At 42.7% G+C, this 26,738-nt stretch overlaps 1 protein-coding gene across 1 annotated transcript in view; it reads left to right on the forward strand.

Moving 5' to 3' along the window:
- The window catches only part of FMC1 (formation of mitochondrial complex V assembly factor 1 homolog), a 44,673-nt gene extending 24,703 nt beyond the window's left edge, over window positions 1–19,970 (forward strand). The window contains exon 2 of the mRNA XM_040407142.1: window positions 19,693–19,970. Coding sequence (XP_040263076.1) covers window positions 19,693–19,896 — 204 coding nt within the window. The 3' untranslated portion in view covers window positions 19,897–19,970. The remainder of the gene's footprint in view (window positions 1–19,692) is intronic.
- The last annotated feature ends 6,768 nt before the right edge of the window (window positions 19,971–26,738 follow it).

Here is a 26,738-nt window from a genome sequence, read left to right on the forward strand (position 1 = left end):
TTCCAGCCACATAAACCCCGCCAGTGCCAGAAGCACCACACAGTTCCAGCCACAAACACCCCTGCAGTGCCAGAAGCACTGCATGCACAGTTCCTTACAGAAACACCACCGCAGTGCCAGCAGACCCCCCAATTCGAGCCACTCACCCCCCCCCCCCCCGCAGTGCCAGCAGCAACCACAACCACAGTTCCAGCCACATAAACCCCGCCAGTCCCAGAAGCACCGCACCGTTCCAGCCACAAACATAATCACAGTGCCAGCAGATAACCCCAGTTCCAGCCACACCCCCACCCCGCAGTGCCAGAAGCCCCCCCAGTGCCAGAAGCCCCCCATAAAGGTAGCCCCCACCTCCAGTGCCAGCAGCCCCCACTGTTCCAGACACACACACCCCTTCCCAAGTGCCAGCAGCCCCCCCCCCCTAGAAATAGATAGAAAAAAAGAAAGATAGACAAACAGACAAAACTTCACTTACCAGTCTCACCAAGTCGACAATCCAAAATGGCCGACGATGAGGGGGAGGGACAGGAAGTTACTGGGCATGCGCAGAGACGTGAACGGTTTCGAACGGATCCGTGTCAAAGCGGAGCCATGACAAACCGATCCGTCCCCATTGACTTTCATTGTAAGTCTGGACGGATCCGTTTGGCTCCGCTCGGCCAGGCGGACACGAAAACGCTGCAAGCTGCGTTCGGGTGTCCGCCTGCTGAGCGGAGAGGAGGCTGAACGCTGCCAGACTACTACATTCTGAGCGGATCCGATATTTTTATAGCGCTGTTTGTTACGGACGTGGCGATACCTAATATGTATACTTTTTTTTTTTTTTTTTTTTTTTTTTTTACTTTAGCACAATAGTAGCAGTTTTGAAGCAAAAAATAATCATATTTTAGTGTCTCCATAGTCTGAGAGCCATAGCTTTTTTTATTTTTTTACCGATTCTCTTAGGTAGAGTCTTATTTTTTGCGGGATGAGGTGACGGTCTGATTGGTACTATTTTGGGGGGCATACACCTTTTTGATCACTTGCTGTTGCCATTTTTGTGATGTAATGTGACAAAAATTGCTTTTTTTTTTAACTTTTTTATTTTATTTTTTACGGTGTTCACCTGAGAGGTCATGTGATATTTTTATAGCGCTGTTTGTTACGGACGTGGCGATACCTAATATGTATTTTTTTTTTTCATGTATTTCACTTTAGCACAATAGCAGTTTTGACACAAAAAAAATTATGTTTTAGTGTCTCCATGTTCTGAGAGCTATAGTTTTTTTATTTTTTGGGCCATTGTCTTGGGTAGGGGCTCATTTTTTGCGGGATGAGGTGTCTGTTTTATTGATACCATTTTGGGGGGCATACGCCTTTTTGATCGCTTGGTGTTGCACTTTTTGTGATGTAAGGTGACAAAAATGGCTTTTTTTTTTTTTTTTTTTCAGTTTTTTTTTTTTTTTTTTTTTATGTTGTTTATCGGACAGGGTGGATCATGTGATATATTTATAGAGCCGGTCATTAAGGATGCGGCGATACCTAATATGTGTGGGTAAAGGGTAGTTTTTTTTCTTTTTTACTTTATTAATTTTATTACTTTATTTATTTTATTAAAAACACTTCTTTTTTAACTTTACTTTATTTATGACATTCACTTTTGGGGGTCTGATCCCCTCTGCAATGCATTACAATACATCTGTATTGTAATGCATTGCCTGTTAGTGTATGACACTGAGTCATGCACACTAACAGGTTCCCTAGGAGACCCAGCCTGAGGCTGGATGATCTCGGCTACCGTAGAAGGCAGTTCCTGATGCCATGCAAGGCATTGGGCAGCCTCTGCACGGCATCGGGCTGCCTTGTGTTGCATCGGGTCCCCGCCACAGCAGTGTGGGGACTCGATGCTCTCCCTCACCCGACACAAACATCTTCTATGTCGCGGTCAGCGTGGACCGTGGCATAGAAGGCTTTTACAGCGATGCCGGCGGATACAGCAGGGGCCCGGCTACCACGGACTGGTGCCCGTGCGATCACTATGACGTACTATTACGTCAAATTGCGGGAACTCAGTGGTTCCCATGACGTAACAGTACGTCAAAGGTCGGGAAGGGCTTAATGGGTGCAGTAGATTTACAGGACGCTTAGTTTATATAAAAAAATATTGTACTCGGGCTCACCTTATGTTTCCACTGCACGAAACAGACCAGACAAGTCCTTCATAACAATACATAAAAAGTAAAAGGTTCCAGCATCCGGGATTGTGAATGTCGCCGTAGTCTTTATTAATCTTCGGTTAAAATACAAGTGTAGACATCACCTCCCTCCACCGCCTGTTTAACATGTTTCGAACTTAGTAGTTCTTACTCATAACCTCATGTGGTGTCCGGTCTCATGGGTAAAATAGTCTCCACCCTCCAATATTTTATCCCTGAGACTGGACACCACATGAGGTTAAAGGATGCTTATTGCCACATATCAATACACGAAAACATGTGCACAGCCCCATAGAAGTGAATGGGTCCGGATTCAGTGCGGGTGTAATGCGTTCAACTCGCGCATTGCACCCGCGCGGAAAACTCGCCCGTGTGAAAGGGGCCTAAGAGGTCATAAACATTTAAGCCACATTTTTATCAGTAACATAAGGATTAAGCTTTAATGAGTGTTTATAAGGTCAGAGAGCAGAGACAAGAAATCAGTCTGCTCCTCAGATGACAGAAAAGACCAAAAATCCACAGACAGCTAATTATTATTTATTATCTGCTCTGTACACAAAAAAGGATTCCATATTGTTAATAAAGACCAAAATAAGTATAATGCAATAATTCAAAAAAATGCCCCCCAAAGCCTTTAACCATTTCCCGTACCGCCCATTGACTATAAACGTCCTGGGCGGTCAGGTTTATCTCTGATCGGATGTTTCTGAACGTCCTTTCAGAGATGGCATCTGCCGAGCAGGGGGGGCCTGCTGTCAGTGACAGCAGGGCACCCCAAAGAGAAGGTGGAGAACGTTCCTGGGTGTCCCTGCCTTCCAGATCGCTGGTCATGTGATCGCCGGGGCCGGGGGAGTGCAGGAGTTGTTGGGTCTTCCATAGACCATGATCAGCCCTGCACTGAGGCTGTACACCGCTGTATAATGCTGTACAGCCTCTCTCGGGGGTGTATTTCCATTGTAACTGGGGCTACTATGTCAGCCCCAGTTACAGGAGAAATCAATAGTAAAAAAAAAAAAGTTAAATGTCCCCCAGAGGTCTTGTATGACCTTATAGGGGACAAAAAGTGTAAAATAAAAAGAATAAAAAAAAAGTGTTTTCAAATAAAACATTTTCCCCCAAATCCGTTATTTAAAAAATGTCAAAAATAGAAGAAAAAAAAATAAAATAGACATATTTAGTATCACCTCTTCGACCGGCTCTATAATAATATCATATGATTTACCCCATCAGGTAAATGCCGTATAAAATAAAATAAATAAACATTGCGCCAAAACAGATTTTTTTTGTTAGCTCACCTCCCAAAAAACATAATGTTGATGAATCAAAATGTCGTATGTACCCCAAAATGGTAGCAATAAAAATGTCACCTCATCCCGCAAAAAATTAGCCCCCACACAAGGTCTTGTGTGGGGGCTAATTTTTTGCGGGATGAGGTGACATTTTTATAGCCAGAAAAATAAAAAAAAATATGGCTCTAAGAAAATTGCAACACAAAAACAGGATTTTTTTTCTAAAATTGTGTAAATCGTAAAAAAATAAAATAAAATGGACATATTTGGTATCGCCGCATCCGCAACAATTGGCTTTACAAAAATATCATATGATCAAGTGAACGATGTAAAAAAAATTATATAAATTATGCCAAAACAGCTTTTTTTTTTAGTCACCTCACAAAAAACATATCAATCAAAAAGTCTCATGTACCCCAATATAGTAGCAATATTGTCACCTCGTCTTGCAAAAAAAAAAACTCACACGAGACTATAGCCAGAAAAATGAAAAAAATATGGCTCTAAGAAAATGCCAACACAAAAACATGATTTAAAAATAAAATGGTTTTATTGTGTAAAACGTAAAAAAAAAAAATTGACATATTTGTTATTGTTGCGTCCATAATGACCGGTTCTATAAAAATATCACATGATCTACCCAATGAAGTAAACGGTATAAAAAAAAATTGAAAAATTACACCAAACAGCTTTTTTTGTGACTTCACCTCCTAAAAAATTAGATAAAAAGTAACCAGAAAGCCAAATGTACCCCAAAATGGTTCCAATAAAAACTACACCTTGTCCCACACAAACTAAGCCCTCACGCAGCTCATTCAACAAAAAATAAAAAAAAGTTATCGCTCTTAAAAACCATAACAGTGTCAGGGCAAAGACCCCTACTCTGATTTATGCTGACGTTTCTTGTTGCATCAATTGTACAGAGTCATGTGAATAATTTTCATTTAACTCATTTAAAAAGAGACCCTGTACCTCCCTCCCCCATTTCTGAATCTGTAATGGGCAGCAACGTTGCAGGATTCAGAATCATACATCTTTTGAATGTAAATGAGTCAGGCATAAGTAGGCAGCACTGCAATCTAAGTTGACGGGCCATTGATATGTGCTTTGGCTGTACTTGACTGAGGATTCCTTGAATGTCATGAGGAGTCTGTACCACCAGGGGGTAATCAAGCATAATTTCTGATGCTTTTTCCACCATGAGTCTGTACCACCAGGGGGTAATCAAGCATAATTTCTGATGCTTTTTCCACCATGAGTCTGTACCACCAGGGGGTAATCAAGCACAATTTCTGATGCTTTTTCCACCATGAGTTGCACTTTCGCCGCGCGCTACAGGACCTAATCTGGCAGAAAAGTAGGCAACCGGACGCTGCCTGTCTCCATGTTTCTGTGTCAGGACTGAGGTGCTATGGCCACTCAGCTCTGAGCAGAATCGATTAAAAGGCTGGTCATAGTTGGGTTTGCCCAGTGCAGGTGCTGACAAAATTGCCAATTTGAGAGTGTAAAAAGACTCTTCTGCCTGGTCACTGAGAGAAAAAGGTTCAGTACTCAGGCAGTCGTACAAAGGTTGCATCAACATGGATGCATTTCGAATCCAGGGACTGCAATAAGACACCAGTCCCAAAAACATTCTGAGGGATTTTGGACCCCGAGGGAGTATGATGTCTTTTACAGCCTGTTTTCATTCCTTGGTGAGGTGACTGGCACCTTCTGACAAACAATGACTGAGGAAAGTAACACGGGATTGGCAAAATTGCAGTTTGTCCTTTGAAGATTTACAACCACTTTCTGCCAGAAAGATCAACAATGACAATGATTCATTTTTGACATTTCATAACTGGGGGCCCAAAGCAACAGATCATCAACATATTGCAAAAGGACTATACCATCTGGAACTGACCACCCTGTCAACACGGACTGAAGGGCTTGAGTATACATGGTGGGTGAATTCTGGGCAGCCAGTGGCAGTACTGTCCAGGTATACTGTGTACCCTTAGAACAGATATTGATAGTCCTGGTAAAGAGGAACACAAAAAAATGCATTTTCAAGATCAATCACAGTAGAACATGAAGCCTTTGAAGGCACTTGCATCAACAAGGTATGTCGATTGGGGACAATCGGGGTTTGTAGGTTTTGTTGATTTCCCTTAGGTAGTTTACCATCCTATAAGTTATAGGCTGACCTTTTATGGCCTTTTTCTTGACCGGAAACAGGGGAGTATTGGCGGGTGAGTTGGTAACCACCAGGACCTCCATTTGAACATATTGTTCAGTCTGCTTGGTAACCGAGTTCTTGTGCGTGACTCATAGAGGATACTGGCGGACCCGAGGTGGACTGCACCCGGGTTTCAAATGAACCATGAAAGGAGTGACATCCAGTCTACCAATATCAGTTTTACTCTTTGCCCACAATTTGTCGGGGACTGGCTGCAGGTCCTGCTCCAATTGTACCACACAGGATGTTTTGTCCGGCTCCAGTTGTAAAGCTAGAACCCGGGTTAAAACATCAGCGGGTTGTCAATATCTACATGTGTGGTACCATCCTCATTAAAGTGAATATGAGCCCCCAGTGCCTGCAGCACATCAGTATCCAGCAAATTGAATGGGATATTTTCTTTTACTAACAACTTAGTCACTACTGTACTATCTTTGATTTTCCACTTCATCAGTATAGTTTCAGGAACAAAAACAACTTCCCCCTTGAACCCTGAGGCGGGTACATGTTGTCCACTTATCTGCCATGGTTTCACATAATCTGGATTAATTACGGTTTTGGCTGCCCCCGTGTCAACTAAAAAGGGAACCTGCTGATTGCCCACCTGAACTAGTATTTCGATCCGGCAACCTTCGGTCACCGTGATCATGGCAGGTAAGGACACAGGGTTGCCAACTTCCTATTGTGAGGTCACAGGACCAGGGGTGTGCACTGAACCCTGGCTCTATGAGTTCACCTGTTGTTCTTGAGGTGGTAGCTGGCAATTTCTGCATATGTGACCAGGTTTGCCACAATTGTAACATCTGAAGTCACCCCTCCTCTGTCTGGTCTGTTCCTGGTGACCAGACCATGGTCTCTGTTGTCCTACCATATTGATTTTTGAGGATTTGGTAGTGGACATGTCTAGTTCTAAACCCTTAGCAGCAGCAACTAACTGAGGTAGTGCTGTCACACTCCATTCAGGCTTACATGCCTTCAATTTTGTCTGGAGGGCAGGTCTCAGTCCCTCCATAAAAGCAGATGTCAGTAACTTCTGTCCCATAGGTTCATTGGTATCCCAACCCATGAGGACTGGTCAGTTTTTACCCTTTCAGCCAGTAACTGTTCTTTTAGAGGGTTATATGGTGATTTTCCATTTTTAAGGCCACTAAGTCATTTAAGTCAGCCCATGTTGCCCCTATATGTGGCTTGTATCTGTTGTAACATACGGTGGGCAGGCATAGGTCTTGTCAGTGGGTCAGAAATTCTACCTAAAAGTCCCATCTGATCCTTAGGACTCCAAGGTAAATATGACAGTATGTTGTTGTTCATACTGACCTCTCACTGGTGGGGATTGAGGAGCCTGATTGTCTGCCCCGTCTACTCCATCTGCGGCCCCGTCAACTGGTGGTGGTGCTGGTAGTCGTAGAATAAAACTTGTTCTGATAGTCACTGGGTAAAGTCCTGTCTGTGGTCTGGGCTTCGGTGCCCCACAAACTCTACATGTCTCAGTCCAGTCAGGTTCCTGATTTCCACAAACAGAACATGTCCAGTATCCTGGGTCACCCATGACCATCGGATAACTTTTTGACACTTTTTGTCTTTCAGTCCGTCCATGTCATCCTTTTTCACATTGGTATCATAATACATAATTCCTCCAAATGCTACGCTTGGCCATTTCTCATGCTTCACTTTCTCTGCTGCCCAACACCAACATTCCACAACCTTCTCACATTCCTGATCCTTCATCCAACCACTATGTGTTCTTTTAAACCTTTCCCAAACTTCAGAATCTAAATTGCCATGTTTCATACCCGCCTTCTGTAACACCTTCTCTGTCTTTTTCTTGTCTTGTTTTCCTTCTACATCTTCGACTATGTGTTTGGCTAATTTGTACCGCTCAGGTATACTCTGTGTATTGCCCAAGTCTGTGTTAAGAATTTCTCTACCAGACGTCTGAAATATATATATTTTTTTATATAATTCTTTTATTATCAAATTTTCCAAAAAAAAACATACAACCTCAGACCATCCAAAAGGTCCGAATTACAATAAACAGCCTTATAATGACATTTTAGCCCTTATACACACACTTACTTCCTGGCTCAGACTAGTTTCTGCTAAAGAGGAAACTGTTGTGTGGGTGCTATCACACACACATCTTATTATTATCTGCATATAGCCTTTTTGTATTTAACCCTCCATCTCCCACAGTGCCATGTCAGCATTCTGTATTTTTCCACCAAGAACCTTTGTACTCAGAGACGAAATGGATTTCCATCTCTCACAACAGAAAGTTCCATGTTAGAAAATCCAGTTGCCGCTCCTTCCCTTCTGATCCCTGGAATATCCTCAAATAACAGTTTTACGACCACAATTGGGGTGTTACTGTATTCAGGAGAAAGTGGGTAGCAAATTCTGGGGGGATATTCTCCTGTTATCTTTTCTGAAAAATAAAGTTTGGGCCTAAAGCACCATTTTCTTGAAAAAAAAAAAATTACTTTTCGCACCCAATTATTAAAAATTCTATGAAACACCTGTTGAGGGAAGTGCTTGATACACCTCTTAAAAATTCCTTGGGTTGTGTAGTTTACAAAATGTGGTCCCTTTTGGGGGGGGTTTTCACTGTGGGGGTAACTTTGGATCTCTTCAAATGCAACCTAAAGGGTTAACAACCTTTCTAAAACCAGTTTGGAATAGTTTGAGGGGTGTAGTTTCTAAAATGGGGTCATTTATGGGTTGGTTCTACTACGTGAGCCCCACAAAGTGACTTCTGAACTGGTCCTTAAAGTTGACTTTGGAAATGTTCCTAAAAGTTTTAAAAATTGCTTCTAAAATTCTAAACCTTCTTTTCTTTTCAATTTTCTTTTTATTGGTTTTAAATTAATTCCATAACAAAACCGGAATATAAAGGAAACAAATAGACATTTGTGACACAAGATACATAATCAATGAGGCATTATGATGTTACAATAACAGAGCTTGTGAATGCCATATCGAAGCGCAATGCAAAGTGTGAGACCGAGGTGGTGCAGTCGTGCGATCATGGGTATATATTGGACAGGCCCTTGAAGCGCTTAGTTGTAGCTGCTTTAGATAAAGTGAGGACGCGGCCATGGGGTACAAACCATGGTGGATGAAGTGCTGACCGATGCCATGCACGACCAATATAGTGAGAGCTATCTAATTTTGGTGAAAGATATAGCAGATATGGCAACAGAGCTATAGTCAATACAGTATAAGTATGTATCAAGTATGAACCAGTAACATAGTACATAGTATAACAAGGAATAGGAATTGGAATAAGGGATAGGAGATGGGATTGGGATAGGAATAGGGGTGGAGGGGGGGATGGGGGGGAAAGGTGAGAGGGCTGGGATCTAAATCTGAAGTTTTAAAAGTTTAAAGTCAGTCCACAGTGGTTTGTGATAGAGATGTGAGTTGTTGTAATACCTGAGAGGATGACCGGAACTCAATCCAGTCCTGCCAAATTTTTTGGAATTTGTAGTGAGATCGTAGTTCCCATGCTGACAACTCCTCCATTAGGAAGATGAAGTTAACCTTTTGTAACCATTGAGCCGTGTTAGGGGCTTTTGGTTGGTTCCATTGTTGTGGTATTAAGGATTTGGCTGCGGCCATAAGGTGTTTGAAAAGGATCCTTTTCCCGGTAGGGATATTTTCTAATCTAATGTTGAGGAAGATGGAGACTGTATTGGGATCTGAGGTTAGAGAGCAGATTTGTCTGGACATTTTCAGAACATCTGACCAAAATGGAGTTATTACGGGACATGACCACCACATATGTAAGTATGAGCCTTGTGCAGAGTTGCATTTCCAGCACACATCTGTGTCAAGGCAACCCATTTGTTTAAGCCTTACTGGAGTACGGTACCATCTAGAGATGAGTTTAAAAGAATTCTCCTGTAATCTTGTGCAGCGTGAGATGCCATGTGAATTCTTGTAAATCTGTTTGGATTCCTGTGGAGTCCATGTGGTAGCAAGATCTTTACTCCATTCTGAGATATAATACCTGTCTGTAGGGGAATTAATTATCTGTAATATAGAATACACTTTTGAAAGAAGGTGTGGTGGTGGTTTTAAAAGTGAGGACAATTCTTCAAAAGGGGTAAGGTCTCTTGGAGTACCAGCATGGCGTAGGTAAGGAGATATAAGTTTGGTTATGTGCAATCTTGTGAAGGGATGTATTTTCTAATGGGTCCTCCCCAAGGACCGTATTGAGGAAGTTGATGAGGTCTATTTTTTTTAGCTCTGGAAGATTAAGTTTTATTTCCTTATACTTTGGAAGGTATAGTTCTAACGTGTCCGCTATTGTCATCAGAGGAGAGAGAGTGGGGCTAATATCTTTTTTATATTTATTCCAGATCTTTAAGGTGGTTTGGGTGATGGTATTCGAGGAGAGTTGGCTAGGAGGTTTATGTGTACCATTATCACATTGCCATAGGAGGGATCTTAGTGGGAATTTAGCTAGATATGATTCTAACGTGAAACTGAGTCTTCTATCACCTTCGCGTAGCCACTGAACTATTCTGGATAAATGTACAGCATCGTAGTAATGTCTCCAGTCGGGTAGGGACATACCCCCTCTTAATTTGTGTTGTACTAGCAGGTTGTGGCTCAACCTTGGTCTATTGCCACGCCATAGGTAGTTACTAATCAGTCTCCTAATATTTGTGAAGAATTGTGCGGGAAGTGATATGGGGAGAGTTTGGAAGAGGTACAGTAATTTAGGGAGAAGGATAGATTTGATTAGATTTTTCCGTCCCATCCATGATAAAAATGGTAGGGCCCAGGAATCTAAAGTTGATTTGAATTTTGGTATAATAGGGGCGTAATTTAGGGCATACAGGTCTTTCCATGTGGAACAGATTTTTAGGCCTAGATATGTGATGTGGTTTTTGGGGCAATGATATGGGTAGCGTGATTGGAGTAGTTCTGCGTCCTTGCTGTGTAGATTAAAACCTAAAGCTTCCGATTTAGTAGTGTTGATTTTAAAGTTAGAAATCTGTCCATATTCTTTAAGTAACGTTTGAAGGGCGGGGAAAGCAGAGGTAGGGTTGGTCAATATTAGCAAGATGTCATCGGCATATGCTGCCGCTGTATGTGACCGGGTACCATCATTGTAACCTCTAATGTCTGGATGTGATCTAATGGCCGTCAATAGGGGTTCCAATGATAGTATAAACAGGATTGGGGAAAGTGGGCAGCCTTGGCGGGTCCCGTTCTTTATGTGGAAAGAGGCTGAGAGAGACTTGTTAATGCGTAGCCTAGCCGTGGAACTGGAGTACATGACAAAGATCGCATCAATGAAGGCCTGGGGGAATCCGAAGTGTTGCATAACTTGCTTCATGAAGAGCCAATCCACCCTATCGAAAGCCTTTTCTGCATCGGTCCCAAGTAATACCAGTGGTTGCTTACTATGTGACACAATTTGGATTAATAAGAGAATCCTCATGGTATTATCCCTTCCCTCTCTACCGGACACGAATCCAACCTGTTCAGGGGAGATCAAGTCGGGTATTATTGGTTTGAGTCTGCTTGCTATGAGGCTTGCGTATAATTTTAGATCAGTGTTTAGGAGCGAGATGGGTCTATAACTGCCACAGTTGGCCGGATCTTTGCCCTCTTTGTGAATAAGAGTGATGTATGCCTCTAGACCTTATTGAGGTATACTTTAACCCGAGAGATAGGAATTTAGCGTGTCGGTTAGCTGAGGGAGGAGAACTGAGGAAAATGAATCCTGATAGGAGCAAGGTAAACCATCTGTACCTGGTGCCTTATTCTTAGGACATTTTTTAAGCGCTGTGCGAACCTCATCTATAGAGAAAGGCTTAAGTAGGGATGAATGGAACTTGGGGTTTAGTTTAGGGAGGTCGAGTCGTGAGAGGAATTCCGAGATGGCCACATGGCGCGAACTCCGGTCATGCACTCCAGCTTCTGGGGGGAGTTGGTACAAGGAAGTATAAAATCGTATAAATTCAGACTCTATGTCTGATGGGGCTGTTGTGATTTTACCTGAATCCTGTCTGATCTCTGAGATGTTGGTGTGGGTTTTTTTACGTTTGATGAGGGACATCATTAGTTTTGAAGATTTGTCTCCGTGCGCGAAAAATGCGTGTCTGGTTGACATATATATTTTTGCGGTAGATAAGTTCAGTGTATCTTTGAGTTGGAGACGGGCTTCAGTAAGTTTGTGGAGGTGGGGGGTGGAAAGGGATTGTTTATGGATTCTTTCCAATTTAAGTATTTCGGAGTACAATGACAATATTTTTTGGTCTCTTTTTGCTTTTTGTGGAACGAGCCTGCTGATATGAATTCACCTCTGACAGTAGCCTTGTGTGCTTCCCAAACATAAGGGATTGAGGTGCCTTTGTCTCTGTTTTGTTGAAAGTATAGTTCTAGACGTGATTTAATCTTATTATGTATCGAGGAGGTAGATAATAATGTTTCATTAAGCCTCCATGGAGGTTTAACCTGGGAAGTGCTTGTAATTAGCAAGGACATTTCTACGGGGGAATGGTCAGAATGGACACTAGCGCCGATATCTATAGAGCGGAGTTTGGGTAGTGAGGATTGTTGTAGGAAAAAATAGTCTATTCTGTGGTAGGAGTTATGTGGAGTTGAGTATAGGATGTAATCGCGATCTGTGGGGTGATCGGAACGCCATACATCTCTTAGGGAGAGAAGTTGAAGGGAATTTTTTATATGATTGATTGCCCTGTGAGATAAAGCAGACTTACCATTGGACGTGTCTAACAAAGCATCTAGCGCTATATTAAGGTCCCCGCCAACTACTAACAGTCCCTGTGATATGCCATTTATCAATGTAAGGACATCACGTAACCAAGGGGCTTGTTTTATATTTGGGGCATATAGGTTAGCTAACGTGACTGGTATACCTTCTAGCTTTCCGATTAAGATCAAGAATCTGCCATCCTTGTCTTTTTGTTGGAGTATCAGGTCAAAAGATACACGCTTCGAAAATGCAATGGCTACTCCCTTTGAATTCTTGGTAGGAGTGTGGGAATGGTACCATTTATCAAAGAAGTGCCCTCGTAGAGCCGGTGTCTTTTCTTCCCGAAAGTGGGTTTCTTGAAGGAAGATAATATCTGAATGGGTTTTTTTCAAAGCGTGCAGGATTTGACTGCGTTTTACTGCTGCATTAAGACCTCTAACGTTATAAGAGGTAAATTTTATGTTGGCCATATGAAAGTGAGTTTAAACTGTATCTTTGGAAAGAGTGTGGACTGAAGAAAATTTTGTTGGATGTGCCCAGCACCTTTGTTGGTTAAAGGGGTGGGTGTGGGGGGGGGGGGGGGGGGGAAATGAGTGGGTGTGGAAAGGGTTTAGAACCATGAGAAACATGCAAATATCAACATAGTCAGATAAAGATATCAAAGCTGATAATGATATATGACCAAAATTCACAATCATGTAAACTGATAGCCATGAGGGTCATGGCTGAAAAAAGCATTGTTGTGTGAGTGATGAACAAACATAAATAGAGAATGTTGGTGTTGCCTATAAGGCCCAAAGCCCTCGAATGGAGAGGAGTGGGACCCATAAGATGGCTCGGTGGGAGAGCCACCTGGTCACTAGGAATCTTGGTATAAGGAGGGCATAAGTGTCAGGACCGAAGCAATGGGAGACGGAGGTAACCCATCGTCCCGGTCCTCCTCCCAGTAACCAGGCAATATCATCTTGTAGTAGAGTGACATATGGTGTATATGACAGAGTGAATATTTAGAGACAGCATTCTATATGCTATATGATCTGCCTGAAGAAGCAGTGGGGAGGAGGGGGGGACCCGAGCGCCAGGCTGCTCTGCCTTCATAAAAGACCGAGATGCCTGGGCAAATGAGAATTATGGAGAAAGTGAGAATCAAAAAGGATAATATCTCACCAGGTCGGGATCCCCTTAGTCCCCACCCCCACAAAGGGGAACACTAACAATATAACAATCAACCAAGAACAATAATGATTATATCATAGTGAATCCCAAAATGAGTATGTCGCCCAACTTCAATGGGCTTCAGGTCGGGTCCATCTCGATCCTTCTGGGGGTCATCTTCCCTTGTCTCTTCCGATTTTTATTTCTTTTTTCTGATCCTGCGGATTCCCAAGGAGTGGGTGGAGGGATCATAGGTAGACCTGTGAGGTCCTGGATCGGGGACCAATCTGGGATGTCAACGTCCGAGATATTAAGTTGTGTGAGGAGATCTGGTAACTCTCTATATGATTTCTAAGGACATATCTTTTACCCTCATGTGAGAGAGATAGGCCAAAGGGGAAGAGTCATTTGTATGGGATGTTTCTTCTCCGCAGGATTTCTGTGAGAGGCCTCAGGATGTTTCTTTTAGAAAGTGTGACTCTTGCCAGGTCTTGAAAAATAGAGATCGCAGAGCCCTCTAGTGGGTTAGGAGGGTTTGTGCGAGCTAGTCGTAGTATGTCATCTCTAACTTTGGAATGAAACAAACGACAGATAACGTCCCTGGGGGGATCTTTTGGTGTAGGTTTGGCTCTGAGGGATCTGTGGGCCCTTTCAATGGTTATCTCCAGAGGGTAGTTATCTCCTAAGATTGCCATGAAGATTTGTTTAACAGTGTCAGGGAGAGTCTCTGGAAGGAAAGACTCTGGAATTCCCTTGATCCGTAAGTTGTTACGTCTGGCACGATTTTCTTGATCCTCCATCCAATTTACAATCTTATTTATATGTGATTGGCAGGAGGTGAATGAGGTTGTCGCTGCTTCAGTGTAGGAGACAATTTGAGATTGGGCGTTCTCTAGTTGTTCGACTCTGCTTCCAAGGCTCCTGACATCTTGTTTTATGTCTTGTAATTCTTTGAGCACTGGTTGCAAGGCCTTAGAGAGGGCTTTCCCCAGGAAGTTTCTTGAAATTGGGAGGCCCCTATCCTCCTGGAATTCTTCCGTGTCGCTATCCATGTCTGAGGTATCACGTGATGTGTAGTCACGTTTTTTATCTTCTGTAGGAATCTGTGCAGGGGCGTGTTTGGTTGAGGAGGCCCCTTGAGTTTTTTGCATGTAAGAGTCTAGGGAGCCTGATACTTTTGTAGAGGAGGAGGATGTTCTAGTTTTCCCTGGTCCGATTTTGACCATATCTGTGGATAATCAGGGATGGACCCGATATATTTTGTAGACGGGCAGTGTAGCTTTTGTGGATCACTCGCTGTAGTTGGCCCTCATTGGCCAGTCAATGAGAGATTATGAAAACATTGTGCTCCAGTGAGCTAGTTCGCGTGCAGCAATGTCACTGTAGCATGAGAAAAATTGGGTCAGGGGCCCTTTAAGAGATGGATTTGTCGGTCTCTAAACAGAGACCTGTAAAAATTTAGGCTTGGCCTATATAAGTTTAGTGAAAACGCCGGGGGAAGCGATTATATTATTGCCTGAATGAAGAAGTGATGTAGTGTAAAGCAGGTGTGAGCATCTACTCCACTTTGCTGCTTTCTCTATCCCCTGCTTGCAGCCCGGTGACTGACACTTCTTTTCAGTTGTGTGATTAGTTAGGAGGTAGCTGCACTTTTAAAACTTTTTATGGATGTGAAATACAGCTGCTGCAAAATTGGCACTTTGTCAAGATGGGTTACTGTCCCTTTAAATCAGACGATTTCACATGAGAGGGATCCTTGTGTTCAGAAATTCGGCAGGATGAACACAGGGGTTATGAAGGTAATATGCAACTACTGACCGCCACTATGGGAAGTACCAGGGCCAGGTTTAGAACGGTACACTGGGCACAGCGCTGATGCTGCAGCTGAGGCTCTGCGCGGTGCGGCGGGAGCCTATGTGGTAAGTGTCTGTGGCTTCACGGCAAACCGGAACGTAAAAGGCAGGGGGGGGTACCTTAAATCTTGTATTCCGATGCCAGTTAATGACTTATCCGCTGCCGGATGGTCCGGTGTTTGGGTCCCCCAAGATGGCGCCCGCTTGCTGTTAGCCGTTTTCTGGAGCGGTATCACACTGACCTTAAAAGCCTACAAGGGCCGCTTGCGATTCCGGGCTGAGGGACTTCACTTGGCCGGCGGCTGTGCGGGTATTGCTCTGGCTTATAACGGCAGATGGAGCTCAGCGAACGGCCGCGTCAGGTCAAATCTAGGTCGTGGATGTTCTTCACTGCTAGGCCGCAATTGTAGTTCAGGCCAGGAGCTGATTTACGACCCGAGAAAGGTCTCAAATTGAGGTTGGCAGTGTTTGCAGTTCCAAAATGCCTGAAGTGGGATCTTTTTAGGCTTGATAAGCTGTGGATGAGCTGGGACTGTGATACTCTCAGTAGAGCTGGGAAGAGAGACGTCTTCCTCCTTTAACGGCTAGCCACGCCCCCAATTCTAAACCTTCTAACGTCCTAAAAGAATAAAATTACATTTTACCAAAATGATGCCAACATAAAGTAGAGATATGGAGAATGTTAATTAATGAATATTTTATGAGGCATCACGGTCTGAATTTTCGTTGACTTTTGGATTTTTTTTTGTAAAGGTAAAACATATAGACTCAAATTTACCATTAACATGAAGTACAATGTATCACGAGAAAACGCTCTCTGAATGGCTTGGATAAGTAAAAGCGTTCCAAAGTTATTATCACATAAAGTGACACGTGACAGATTTACAAAATCAGGCCTGGTCAGGAAGGGAGTAAATGGCCCAGTCTGGAAGTGGTTAACCTCTTCAGGACACATGACGTACCGGTACGTAATGTACAGTTCCAATCACTCCCGCCCGGCGGGCGGTGATCGGAACCCGGTGCCTGCTCAAATCATTGAGCAGGCACCTTGGCTAAATGCACAGGGGGGTCCCGTGAACCCCATGTCGGCGATTGCCGCAAACCGCAGGTCAATTCAGACCTGCGGTTTGCGGCTTTTACCTGTGGTTGCGGCGACTGGCGGTGGTGCCATCAGGTCCCCGTGCGGCTGTAGGGGGGACCCGATGGCATGGAAGGCAGCGCGATGCCTAAGGAAGGCATTGCGCTGCCTTCCGGTGACTAGCCTGTGAGATCCAGCCCCCTGGATCTCACAGTCCAGAAGCTGTATGAGTAATACTCACCGTATTACTCATACAGCCAATGCATTCCAATACAGAAGTATTGGAATGCATTGTAAAAGATAAAATCCCCAAAAGTTGAAGTCCCAAAGTGGGACAAAAAAAGAAAGTGAAAAAAAAAAGTTGAAAAAATAAAGTTTCCCCCCCCAAAAAAATTACGTTTCAAGTAAAAATAAACAAAAATGTCATTTTCCCCAAATGAAGTAAGAGAAACTTGGTAAAAAATAGGGGAAAAAAATAAAGTATACATATTAGGTATCGCCGCATCCATATCGACCGGCTCTATAAACATATCACATGACCTAACCCCTCAGATGAAAACCGTAAAAAATTTAAAATAAAAACTGTGCTAAATAAACCATTTTTTGTCACCTTACATCACAAAAAGTGTAATAGCAAGCGATCAAAAAGTCACACACACCCCAAAATAGTGCCAATCAAACCGTCATCTCATCCCGCAAAAATCATACCCTACCCAAAATAATCGCCCAAAAACTGAAAAAATTATGGCTCTCAAAAAAGTATACATATTAGGTATCGCCGCATCCGTATCGACCGGCTCTATGAAAATATCACATGACCTAACCCCTCAGGTGAATACCGTAAAAAAAAACAAAAAAAAAACGGTGTAAAAAAAGCCATTTTTTGTCACCTTACATCACAAAAAGTGTAATGGCAAGTGATCAAAAAGTCACATGCACCACAAAATAGTGCCAATCAAACCGTCATCTCATCCCGCAAAAATCATACCCTACCCAAGGTACCCAACTGAAAAAATTATGGCTCTCAGACTATGGAAACACTAAAACATGATTTTTTTTTTTTGCTTCAAAAATTAAATCATTGTGTAAAACTTACATAAATATAAAAAAAGTATACATATTAGGTATCGCAGCATCCGTAATAACCTGGTCTATAAAAATACCACATGATCTAACCTGTCAGATGAATATTGTAAATAACAAAAAATAAAAACGGTGCCAAAACAGCTATTTCTTGTTACCTTGCCTCACTAAAAGTGTAATATAAAGCAACCAAAAATCATATGTACCCTAAACTAGTACCAACAAAACTTCCACTCTATCCCGTAGTTTCTAAAATCGGGTCACTTTTTTGGAGTTTCTACTCTAGGGGTGCATCAGGGGGGCTTCAAATGGGACATGGTGTAAAAAAAAAACAGTCCAGCAAAATCTGCCTTCCAAAAACCGTATGGCATTCCTTTCTTTCTGCGCCCTGCCGTGTGCCTGTACAGTAGTTTACGACCACATATGGGGTGTTTCTGTAAACTACAGAATCAGGGCCATAAATATTGAGTTTTGTTTGGCTGTTAACCCTTGCTTTGTAATTGGAAAAAAATATAAATTAAAATATTATTAAAATCTGCCAAAAAAGTGATATTTTTAAATTGTATCTCTATTTTCCATTAATTCTTGTGGAACATCTAAAGGGTTAACAAAGTTTGTAATATAAGTTTTGAATACCTTGAGGGGTGTAGTTTCTAGAATGGAGTCATTTTTGGGTGGTTTCTATTATGTAAGCCTCGCAAAGTGACTTCAGACCTGAACTGGTCCCTAAAAATTGGGTTTTTGAAAATTTCTGAAAAATTTCAAGATTTGCTTCTAAACTTCTAAGCCTTGTAACATCCCCAAAATTTTTTATATCATTCCCAAAATGATCCAAACATGAAGTAGACATATGGGGAATGTAAAGTAATAACTATTTTTGGAGGTATTACTATGTATTATAGAATCTGTATTATACTGATCTGTATCTTATAAATTCTCCCAGGATTGTACCGCACTTTGTTGCATTTGTCTGTCATCTCTTTTGTATATCTTTTTAAATCATGCATTTAATAAAACAATATTTTTATAGCTTAATAGCTCTCAGTGTCCGTTTATAGGTTTTCTTCTATGTATTATAGAAGTAGAGCATTTGAAATTTTTTACTTCATTTTTGGTAAATTTGGTATTTTTTTTTATAAATAAAAATGATTTATTTTTTTTTACTTCATTTTACCAGTGTCATGAAGTACAATATGTGACGAAAAAACAATCTCAGAATGGCCTGGATAAGTCAAAGCGTTTTAAAGTTATCACCACTTAAAGTGACACTGGTCAGATTTGCAAAAAATGGCCTGGTCCTTAAGGTGAAATAAGGCTGTGTCCTTAAGGAGTTAAGATTCAGATTTCAGCAATTTTTTATGCATATCTAGCAAACCATAGATCAGAAGGTTTATAAGAGCAGCATCCAGACTGAGACAGTCTATATATACAATTGGTAAGTTGGAAAAAAAAATATTTTTGGGTTGGAATTAGAAGAAAAACATGCATTTTGCAATGCTTTTACAGCTTGTTTTATATATTGTCAACTTACAATAGTTATCCCAGAACTAACTGATGGTATAATTTATTTTACAACTATATAAAGAACAATTATTTATTCTATGGCAATGTTTATAAGTTTGGTTTGTTGCAGATCATTGTATAACCTGTCCATTTCTTCTTTTTTCTCTATATTTGTAGCTTTAATGGCAACAGTATTTTATACATTTTATATTTTTACTGATGTTTTAAGTGTTAAAACTTAGAGGGTCACTACTTTTCAAAAAACTTTTGATATGTCAAAGAGGCATATCAAAGGTTTAGATCGGTGGGGTTATAGTGCTGTAACCCCTACTGATCCCTAGAACAAGGGGAGAGAAGCCTGTGCATTCTCTTGCTGCTCGAGATGTGTTCCATAGTAGTTTATAGACCCAACTTGAATCCGTCCTCCGCATTAAGTAGAGAGCTCATGCTGTATGTCTCTGTGACATTTAGTTTTTTGAAAACGTAGTGATCTTTTGTTTAATTAAATGTAGTAAATATATTCCATACATAAGCAAAGGTCCCAGACAGTGGTTTTTGGTGCTTAATGAGTGCAATATGACTTCACAGGTAACTAGTGAAAAGCTGTGCTTGGCCCACCAGGAACTTCATTTCCAAGCCTCCACATACTTATGTCTTCTGCAAAGCGTCAGGAACCATATTTTCTTTCATGAAGAATATCATGGCAAAGGGGAGCGTACTGTTGAAGAAGTGGCCGGTCTTGTGGGTTTTAAGATACCACAGCAACCTGGTGGAAAAGGCTGGAAGGGGTGAATTGCTGTTATTCAGGAACAAATCCCAAGCTATAGTGAAATACTTTTTAGGTGAATAAATAATTCTTGTTGACATATCAATGTTTTTGGTTTTTTTCAAAGTAATGCTTGTTCATCTTTTTCTAACATTTTACTATTTACCAATGTTGAGGGTATTGAGGTATGTGGAGGCAGAATTATGGCAGCCTATTATCTGGGGTATGTGTATACAGGAGGAGGCACATAGGGTTAATGTTCAATATAGCTACTGACATGTACTGTACATAAGATCACACATATCAAATGTAGGTGGATATTAGTTGCCCTAGCAAGATATAAACTGGCCCAAATCAAGTAATTTAATACTTGTGGGTGCATTACTAAAATGTTAAGGATGAGCTAACATAATCCAAGTATCTATATTCTGATTATATTACATATACATACTAATACTACATTAGTTTTAATAATATTAATGTGCGAGAGAAAATAAGAGGGGTGCTAGTGGCTCAACCATATTGCCGAAAAGATGGCAGGTGCTCAGCCCCTCAGCGTCCCCAATGCCAAGTGGAAATGAGTAAAAATGAAAAATATGTGGGGGGCACTCACTATCCTGCAGCAAATGGACAGATAGCGGGAATAAATATTGTGTGTCAGATTTTATTATAATCCCAAGATAAATATGTAAATATACAATAGTTAAAATGATAACACCCAAGTAGCTTAGGTAAAAGCGTGTAAATATGCAATAGTGGAATGATATCACCAAATTGCAGGTACCATATAAATTATAAATATAAGGATGGATTAAAACATGATAGACCGTGGTTGCAACCAGATAGAACCTAGATTCGGATATGTGCAAGCTCTTCAATCCGCATCCATGTGTGTCCCCACAAAAATAGTTTTTTCTTGTAGGATAAAAGATGATTTTTCCTTAGTACCTTATTTGCGAACCTTATATAAAGCCCTAGAGATCAAAGCGCTTTGTATGCAACATTAGTCAAACAGACAATATGCTTCACTTGTAGTATGCGGTGACAATGGAAATGGTAGCAATGAATATAGTAGTCACTGTTTCTCAGCTCCAACCAAACCAGTAACGTCACACATTCAAAACTTCCCAGTTGGGAGTGCTGTACTTTACCAGTCAGATGTCTTCAACTGTATTACTTTCTACAATCTGGATTGGCGGAGGGATGGGGCTCCATCTCTTACCCCATCCTGTCCCTGTGCTGCGGTGATGGGGACCCAATAGCTGCAATGTCAGCCCGATACCTTACACAGCTACAGGCACGTCATGTAAATGCTGACAGACAATGCAGTATCACACAATGTATATATATATTTTTTTTTTTTTTAAAGGAACATTTATTCATAGAAACGGTATGTAGAAGGAAATTCAGTATACAAAGCAAGTACAAAACATAGCCATGGCAAATATAAATTTCCAGACAATAGGACAATTGGCCATCAATAGTAAAGACACCATTTTCTTAACCTTTTCTTCATCTCAAATACATAGAAATGAACTAAACATTATACAATTGGGCTTCAAAGTCATTACTTAGTAGAAGGTTGCTTGCGTGTGATCTAGATCAACAAACAGCCCAATCGCCACCAACAATAGAAAAAATATCGCATGAGCCACCCAATCAGGGAACGCTGTAAAAAACCTAAATAAAAACTGCTGAAACAGCCATTTTTGGTCACCTTGCCTCAGAAAAAGTGTAATACCAAACTATCAAAAACTTGTATGTACCCCAAAATAGTACCAATGAAAACATCACCTCATCCCGCCCAAAAAAATATGGCTTTCAAAAAGTGGCATTACAAAAAAAAATTTTTTATTCAAAAATGATTTTGCTGTGTAAAACTTAACAAAAATAGACATTAGGTGTCAACGCATCCATAACGACACACACTATAAAAATATCACATGATCCACCCCATCAAGTGAATGCAGTAAAAAAAAAACTGTGCCTCAGGCAACCAAAAAGTCATATGTACCTCAAAATGGTACCAATGAAAGCGCCACGTCATCCCCCCAAAAAAGGAGCCCCCACATAAGACAATTGCCAGAAGAAAATAAACAATTATGCTTTCAGAAAATGGCAATGCAAAAACATGATTATTCTTTACAAAAAACACTTAGTGTGAGAGTGGTAAAATGTGAAAAAAAAAACAATATAAACTTGGTATCTCTGTAATCCTACTAACTATTACCGTATTTTTCGCCCTATAAGACGCACTTTTTCCCCCCCAAAAGTGGGGGGAAAATAGCAGTGGGGCGAATGCTGCATTTTGCCGAACTGTCAATGATACGCCATGCCGCGCGGCGGGTGTATCAGCTGAGAGGGAGGAGGGGCTGGGGGCCGGCATCTGCTTTAATAATGACAGCAGGGCCCGTGTAGTGACTGTATTCTACTACACGGGCCCTGCTCAGTGTATATACCGTAATCTTATCTATAATTGTGGCATTGTTAATAGTAATCAGCAACTGTATTACTTACAACAAGCACTCGGTAGCAGAGAGGAGGGAGGAGGCAGGCCGGGAGGACGGGCGCTGGCAGCGTGAGTCACTACGTCACGCGCCTGCACCGCCCACTTTATGAATGAATTATAGATATGCCACAATTATAGATAAGATTACGGTATATACAGTGAGCGGGGAGTAGAATACAGTCACTGCATGGGCCACACTGTCATTATAAAACCAGATGCGACCCCCACCCCCTGTATTGGGGGTCATTCACACTACAGGGACACTGTTATGGAGGGGATCTGTGGATGACACGTGTCATCCAGAGACCCCAATAAGAGCCATCCAGAGATCCCCATAACGGTGTCACCCACAGATCCCCCATAACAGTGTCACCCACAGATCCCCCATAACAGTTGTTGTGGAAAAATTATTGTTCGCCATATGGTCGCCATCTATCCTATGGAGATGCGCAGATTTTTTCGCGTTCGCATCTGCGCAGAGACTTTCGCACGATGGTCTGGTCGTCCCGACCTGTAGCTGATTTGTGCCCGGCCTGGTATTACTGCAGGATACCAGTGTCATGGCACCGGCTGAGGAGGGAGGGATGGGGACCGTCTAGCAAGGGTTTCTTCATCCACGAGGATAAGGCAATGCAAAGGGCACGAATATGTGTGTGAACACGCGAACATAAGTTCGCGCGATCATCCACATCTTTGCCAGCGAATCACTTCATACCATAACCTGTCTCCTCATTGGTCATGATTGTAAGACCACCTCCCATCTTCTGGTATAAATAAACCACGCCTAGCCGCTGGGAGGCAGGCACATTATTGGAACCTACTTGAGAACGTCTCTTTGATGTTATTTTGGAGGAATTGCGCATACATCGACGCACACTACACCAGGGATTTCCCGATTGTACTTCTGGCGGTCGTTTTCGGTTGTGAGAACGAGACAAAGGAGCACACGGCGACATCAGTTGGCGAGCACAGTTAGAAAGCTAATTTTTTCCCCCGTTATCAGCAGAGCTTAAAGGAGACACGGCTTAATTTTCAAAAAGCAAAAAACACCTGCATAAGGTAAGAAAATCCTTTTTCCTCACTCTCATTTTTGAGAAAGTTTTGCTCTTTGTGAATTTAAATCTGTGTACTCCAATCTGCTGATATCGGGAAAGAAACCTACTTCAAAGAACCTTTTGGTGTATGTGGTTGATGTTTTTCCAATAATAGCTGCCCAGATACTTGTTGCATGTTTGCATAACTGCTGTGGGGGGTTTCTCAACTGTAAAGGGCGCGTCAGTGCTCTGCTGGGACAAAAGATCTATGGTGGGAGATCCAACAGAGGACTTTGTGTGTAAGGTCGGCTGTTTATAGTTTAACACCACAGCAGGCAGATATTGCCATCAGTATCTAAACAGGGGGTTTGTTGAGGTACGTGCTTTTCCGTTGTGTAGTTTTTGGTGGATCTGAGTTGATTGTACAGAGATTGTATGGTGAGATTGTGATGTGTTTGCTGAGCAGTACAGAGTATTGTGTTTTTGTTGCAACTTTTTAACTTTTATCTTAATGTGAGTTTGTCGGCCATTTTATGTGTGAAAGCTGTGTGTGCTTGTCGGCCATTTTATTTTCCATTGTGTGTGTGAAAGCCGTGTGTGCTTGTCGGCCATTTTATTTTCCCACTGTGTGTGTGAAGACTGTGGGTTTGGCAGACATCTTGATTAGTTTGGTTTTGCCCTAACTGTTGTATTGTTAGAATCTGTTTCGGAATATATCTCTCTCTATATACACTGCTCAAAAAAATAAAGGGAACACAAAAATAACACATCCTAGATCTGAGTTAATTAAATATTCTTCTGAAATACTTTGTTCTTTACATAGTTGAATGTGCTGACAACAAAATCACACAAAAATAAAAAAATGGAAATAAAATTTTTCAACCCATGGAGGTCTGGATTTGGAGTCACACTCAAAATTAAAGTGGAAAAACACACTACAGGCTGATCCAACTTTGATGTAATGTCCTTAAAACAAGTCAAAATGAGGCTCAGTAGTGTGTGTGGCCTCCACGTGCCTGTATGACCTCCCCACAATGCCTGTGCATGCTCCTGATGAGGTGGCGGACGGTCTCCTGAGGGATCTCCTCCCAGACCTGGGCTAAAGCATCTGCCAACTCCTGGACAGTCTGTGGTGCAATGTGACGTCGGTGGATAGAGCGAGACATGATGTCCCAGATGTGCTCAATTGGATTCAGGTCTGGGGAACGGGCGGCCCAGTCCATAGCATCAATGCCTTCGTCTTGCAGGAACTGCTGACACACTCCAGCCACATGAGGTCTAGCATTGTCTTGCATTAGGAGGAACCCAGGGCCAACCGCACCAGCATATGGTCTCACAAGGGGTCTGAGGATCTCATCTCTGCACCTAATGGCAGTCAGGCTACCTCTGGCGAGCACATGGAGGGCTGTGCGGCCCTCCAAAGAAATGCCACCCCACACCATTACAGACCCAATGCCAAACCGGTCATGCTGGAGGATGTTGCAGGCAGCAGAACGTTCTCCACGGCATCTCCAGACTCTGTCACGTCTGTCACATGTGCTCAGTGTGAACCTGCTTTCATCTGTGAAGAGCACAGGGCGCCAGTGGCGAATTTGCCAATCTTGGTGTTCTCTGGCAAATGCCAAACGTCCTGCACGGTGTTGGGCTGTAAGCACAACCCCCACCTGTGGACGTCGGGCCCTCATATCACCCTCATGGAGTCTGTTTCTGACCGTTTGAGCAGACACATGCACATTTGTGGCCTGGTGGAGGTCATTTTGCAGGGCTCTGGCAGTGCTCCTCCTGTTCCTTCTTGCACAAAGGCGGAGGTAGCGGTCCTGCTGCTGGGTTGTTGCCCTCCTACAGCCTCCTCCAAGTCTCCTGATGTACTGGCCTGTCTCCTGGTAGCACCTCCATGCTCTGGACACTACGCTGACAGACACAGCAAACCTTCTTGCCACAGCTCTCATTGATGTGCCATCCTGGATAAGCTGCACTATCTGAGCCACTTGTGTGGGTTGTAGACTCCGTCTCATGCTACCACTAGAGTGAAAGCACCGCCAGCATTCAAAAGTGACCAAAACATCAGCCAGGAAGCATAGGAACTGAGAAGTGGTCTGTGGTAACCACCTGCAGAACCACTCCTTTATTGGGGGTGTCTTGCTAATTGCCTATAATTTCCACCTGTTGTCTATCCCATTTGCACAACAGCATGTGAAATTGATAGTCACTCAGTGTTGCTTCCTAAGTGGACAGTTTGATTTCACAGAAGTGTGATTGACTTGGAGTTACATTGTGTTGTTTAACCTCCTCAGGACCGCCGTACGCAGGATTGCGTCTTTGCGGCGGCCCTGCTCTTCTGGGTGGACGCGCCGGTGCGTCCTCTCGCGAGACGCGAGATTTCCTGTGAACGCGCGCGTTCACAGGATCGGTAGGTAAGCGAGTGGATCTCCAGCCTGCCAGCGGCGATCGTTCGCTGGCAGGCTGGAGATGTGATTTTTTTAACCCCTAACAGGTATATTAGACGCTGTTTTGATAACAGCGTCTAATATACCTGCTACCTGGTCCTCTGGTGGTCCCTTTTGTTTGGATCGACCACCAGAGGACACAGATAGCTCAGCAATATGTAGCACCAAGCACTACACTACACCCCCCCCCGTCACTTATTAACCCCTTATTAGCCCCTGATCACCCCATATAGACTCCCTGATCACCCCCCTGTCATTGATTACCCCCCTGTCATTGATCACCCCCCCTGTAAAGCTCCATTCAGACGTCCGCATGATTTTTACGGATCCACTGATAGATGGATCAGATCCGCAAAACGCATACGGACGTCTGAATGGAGCCTTACAGGGGCGTGATCAATGACTGTGGTGATCACCCCATAAAGACTCCCTGATCACCCCCCTGTCATTGATTACCCCCCTGTCATTGATCACCCCCCTGTAAAGCTCCATTCAGACGTCCGCATGATTTTTACGGATCCACTGATAGATGGATCGAATCCGCAAAACGCATACAGACGTCTGAATGGAGCCTTACAGGGGCGTGATCAATGACTGTGGTGATCACCCCATATAGAGTCCCTGATCACCCCCCTGTCATTGATCACCCCCCTGTAAAGCTCCATTCAGACGTCCGCATGATTTTTACGGATCCACTCATAGATGGATCGGATCCGCAAAACGCATACGGACGTCTGAATGGAGCCTTACAGGGGCGTGATCAATGACTGTGGTGATCACCCCATATAGACTCCCTGATCACCCCCCGTCATTGATTACCCCCCTGTCATTGATCACCCCCCTGTAAAGCTCCATTCAGACATCCGCATGATTTTTAC

Source organism: Bufo bufo, chromosome 9, assembly GCF_905171765.1.
Source record: "Bufo bufo chromosome 9, aBufBuf1.1, whole genome shotgun sequence".
Classification (NCBI taxonomy): domain Eukaryota; kingdom Metazoa; phylum Chordata; class Amphibia; order Anura; family Bufonidae; genus Bufo; species Bufo bufo.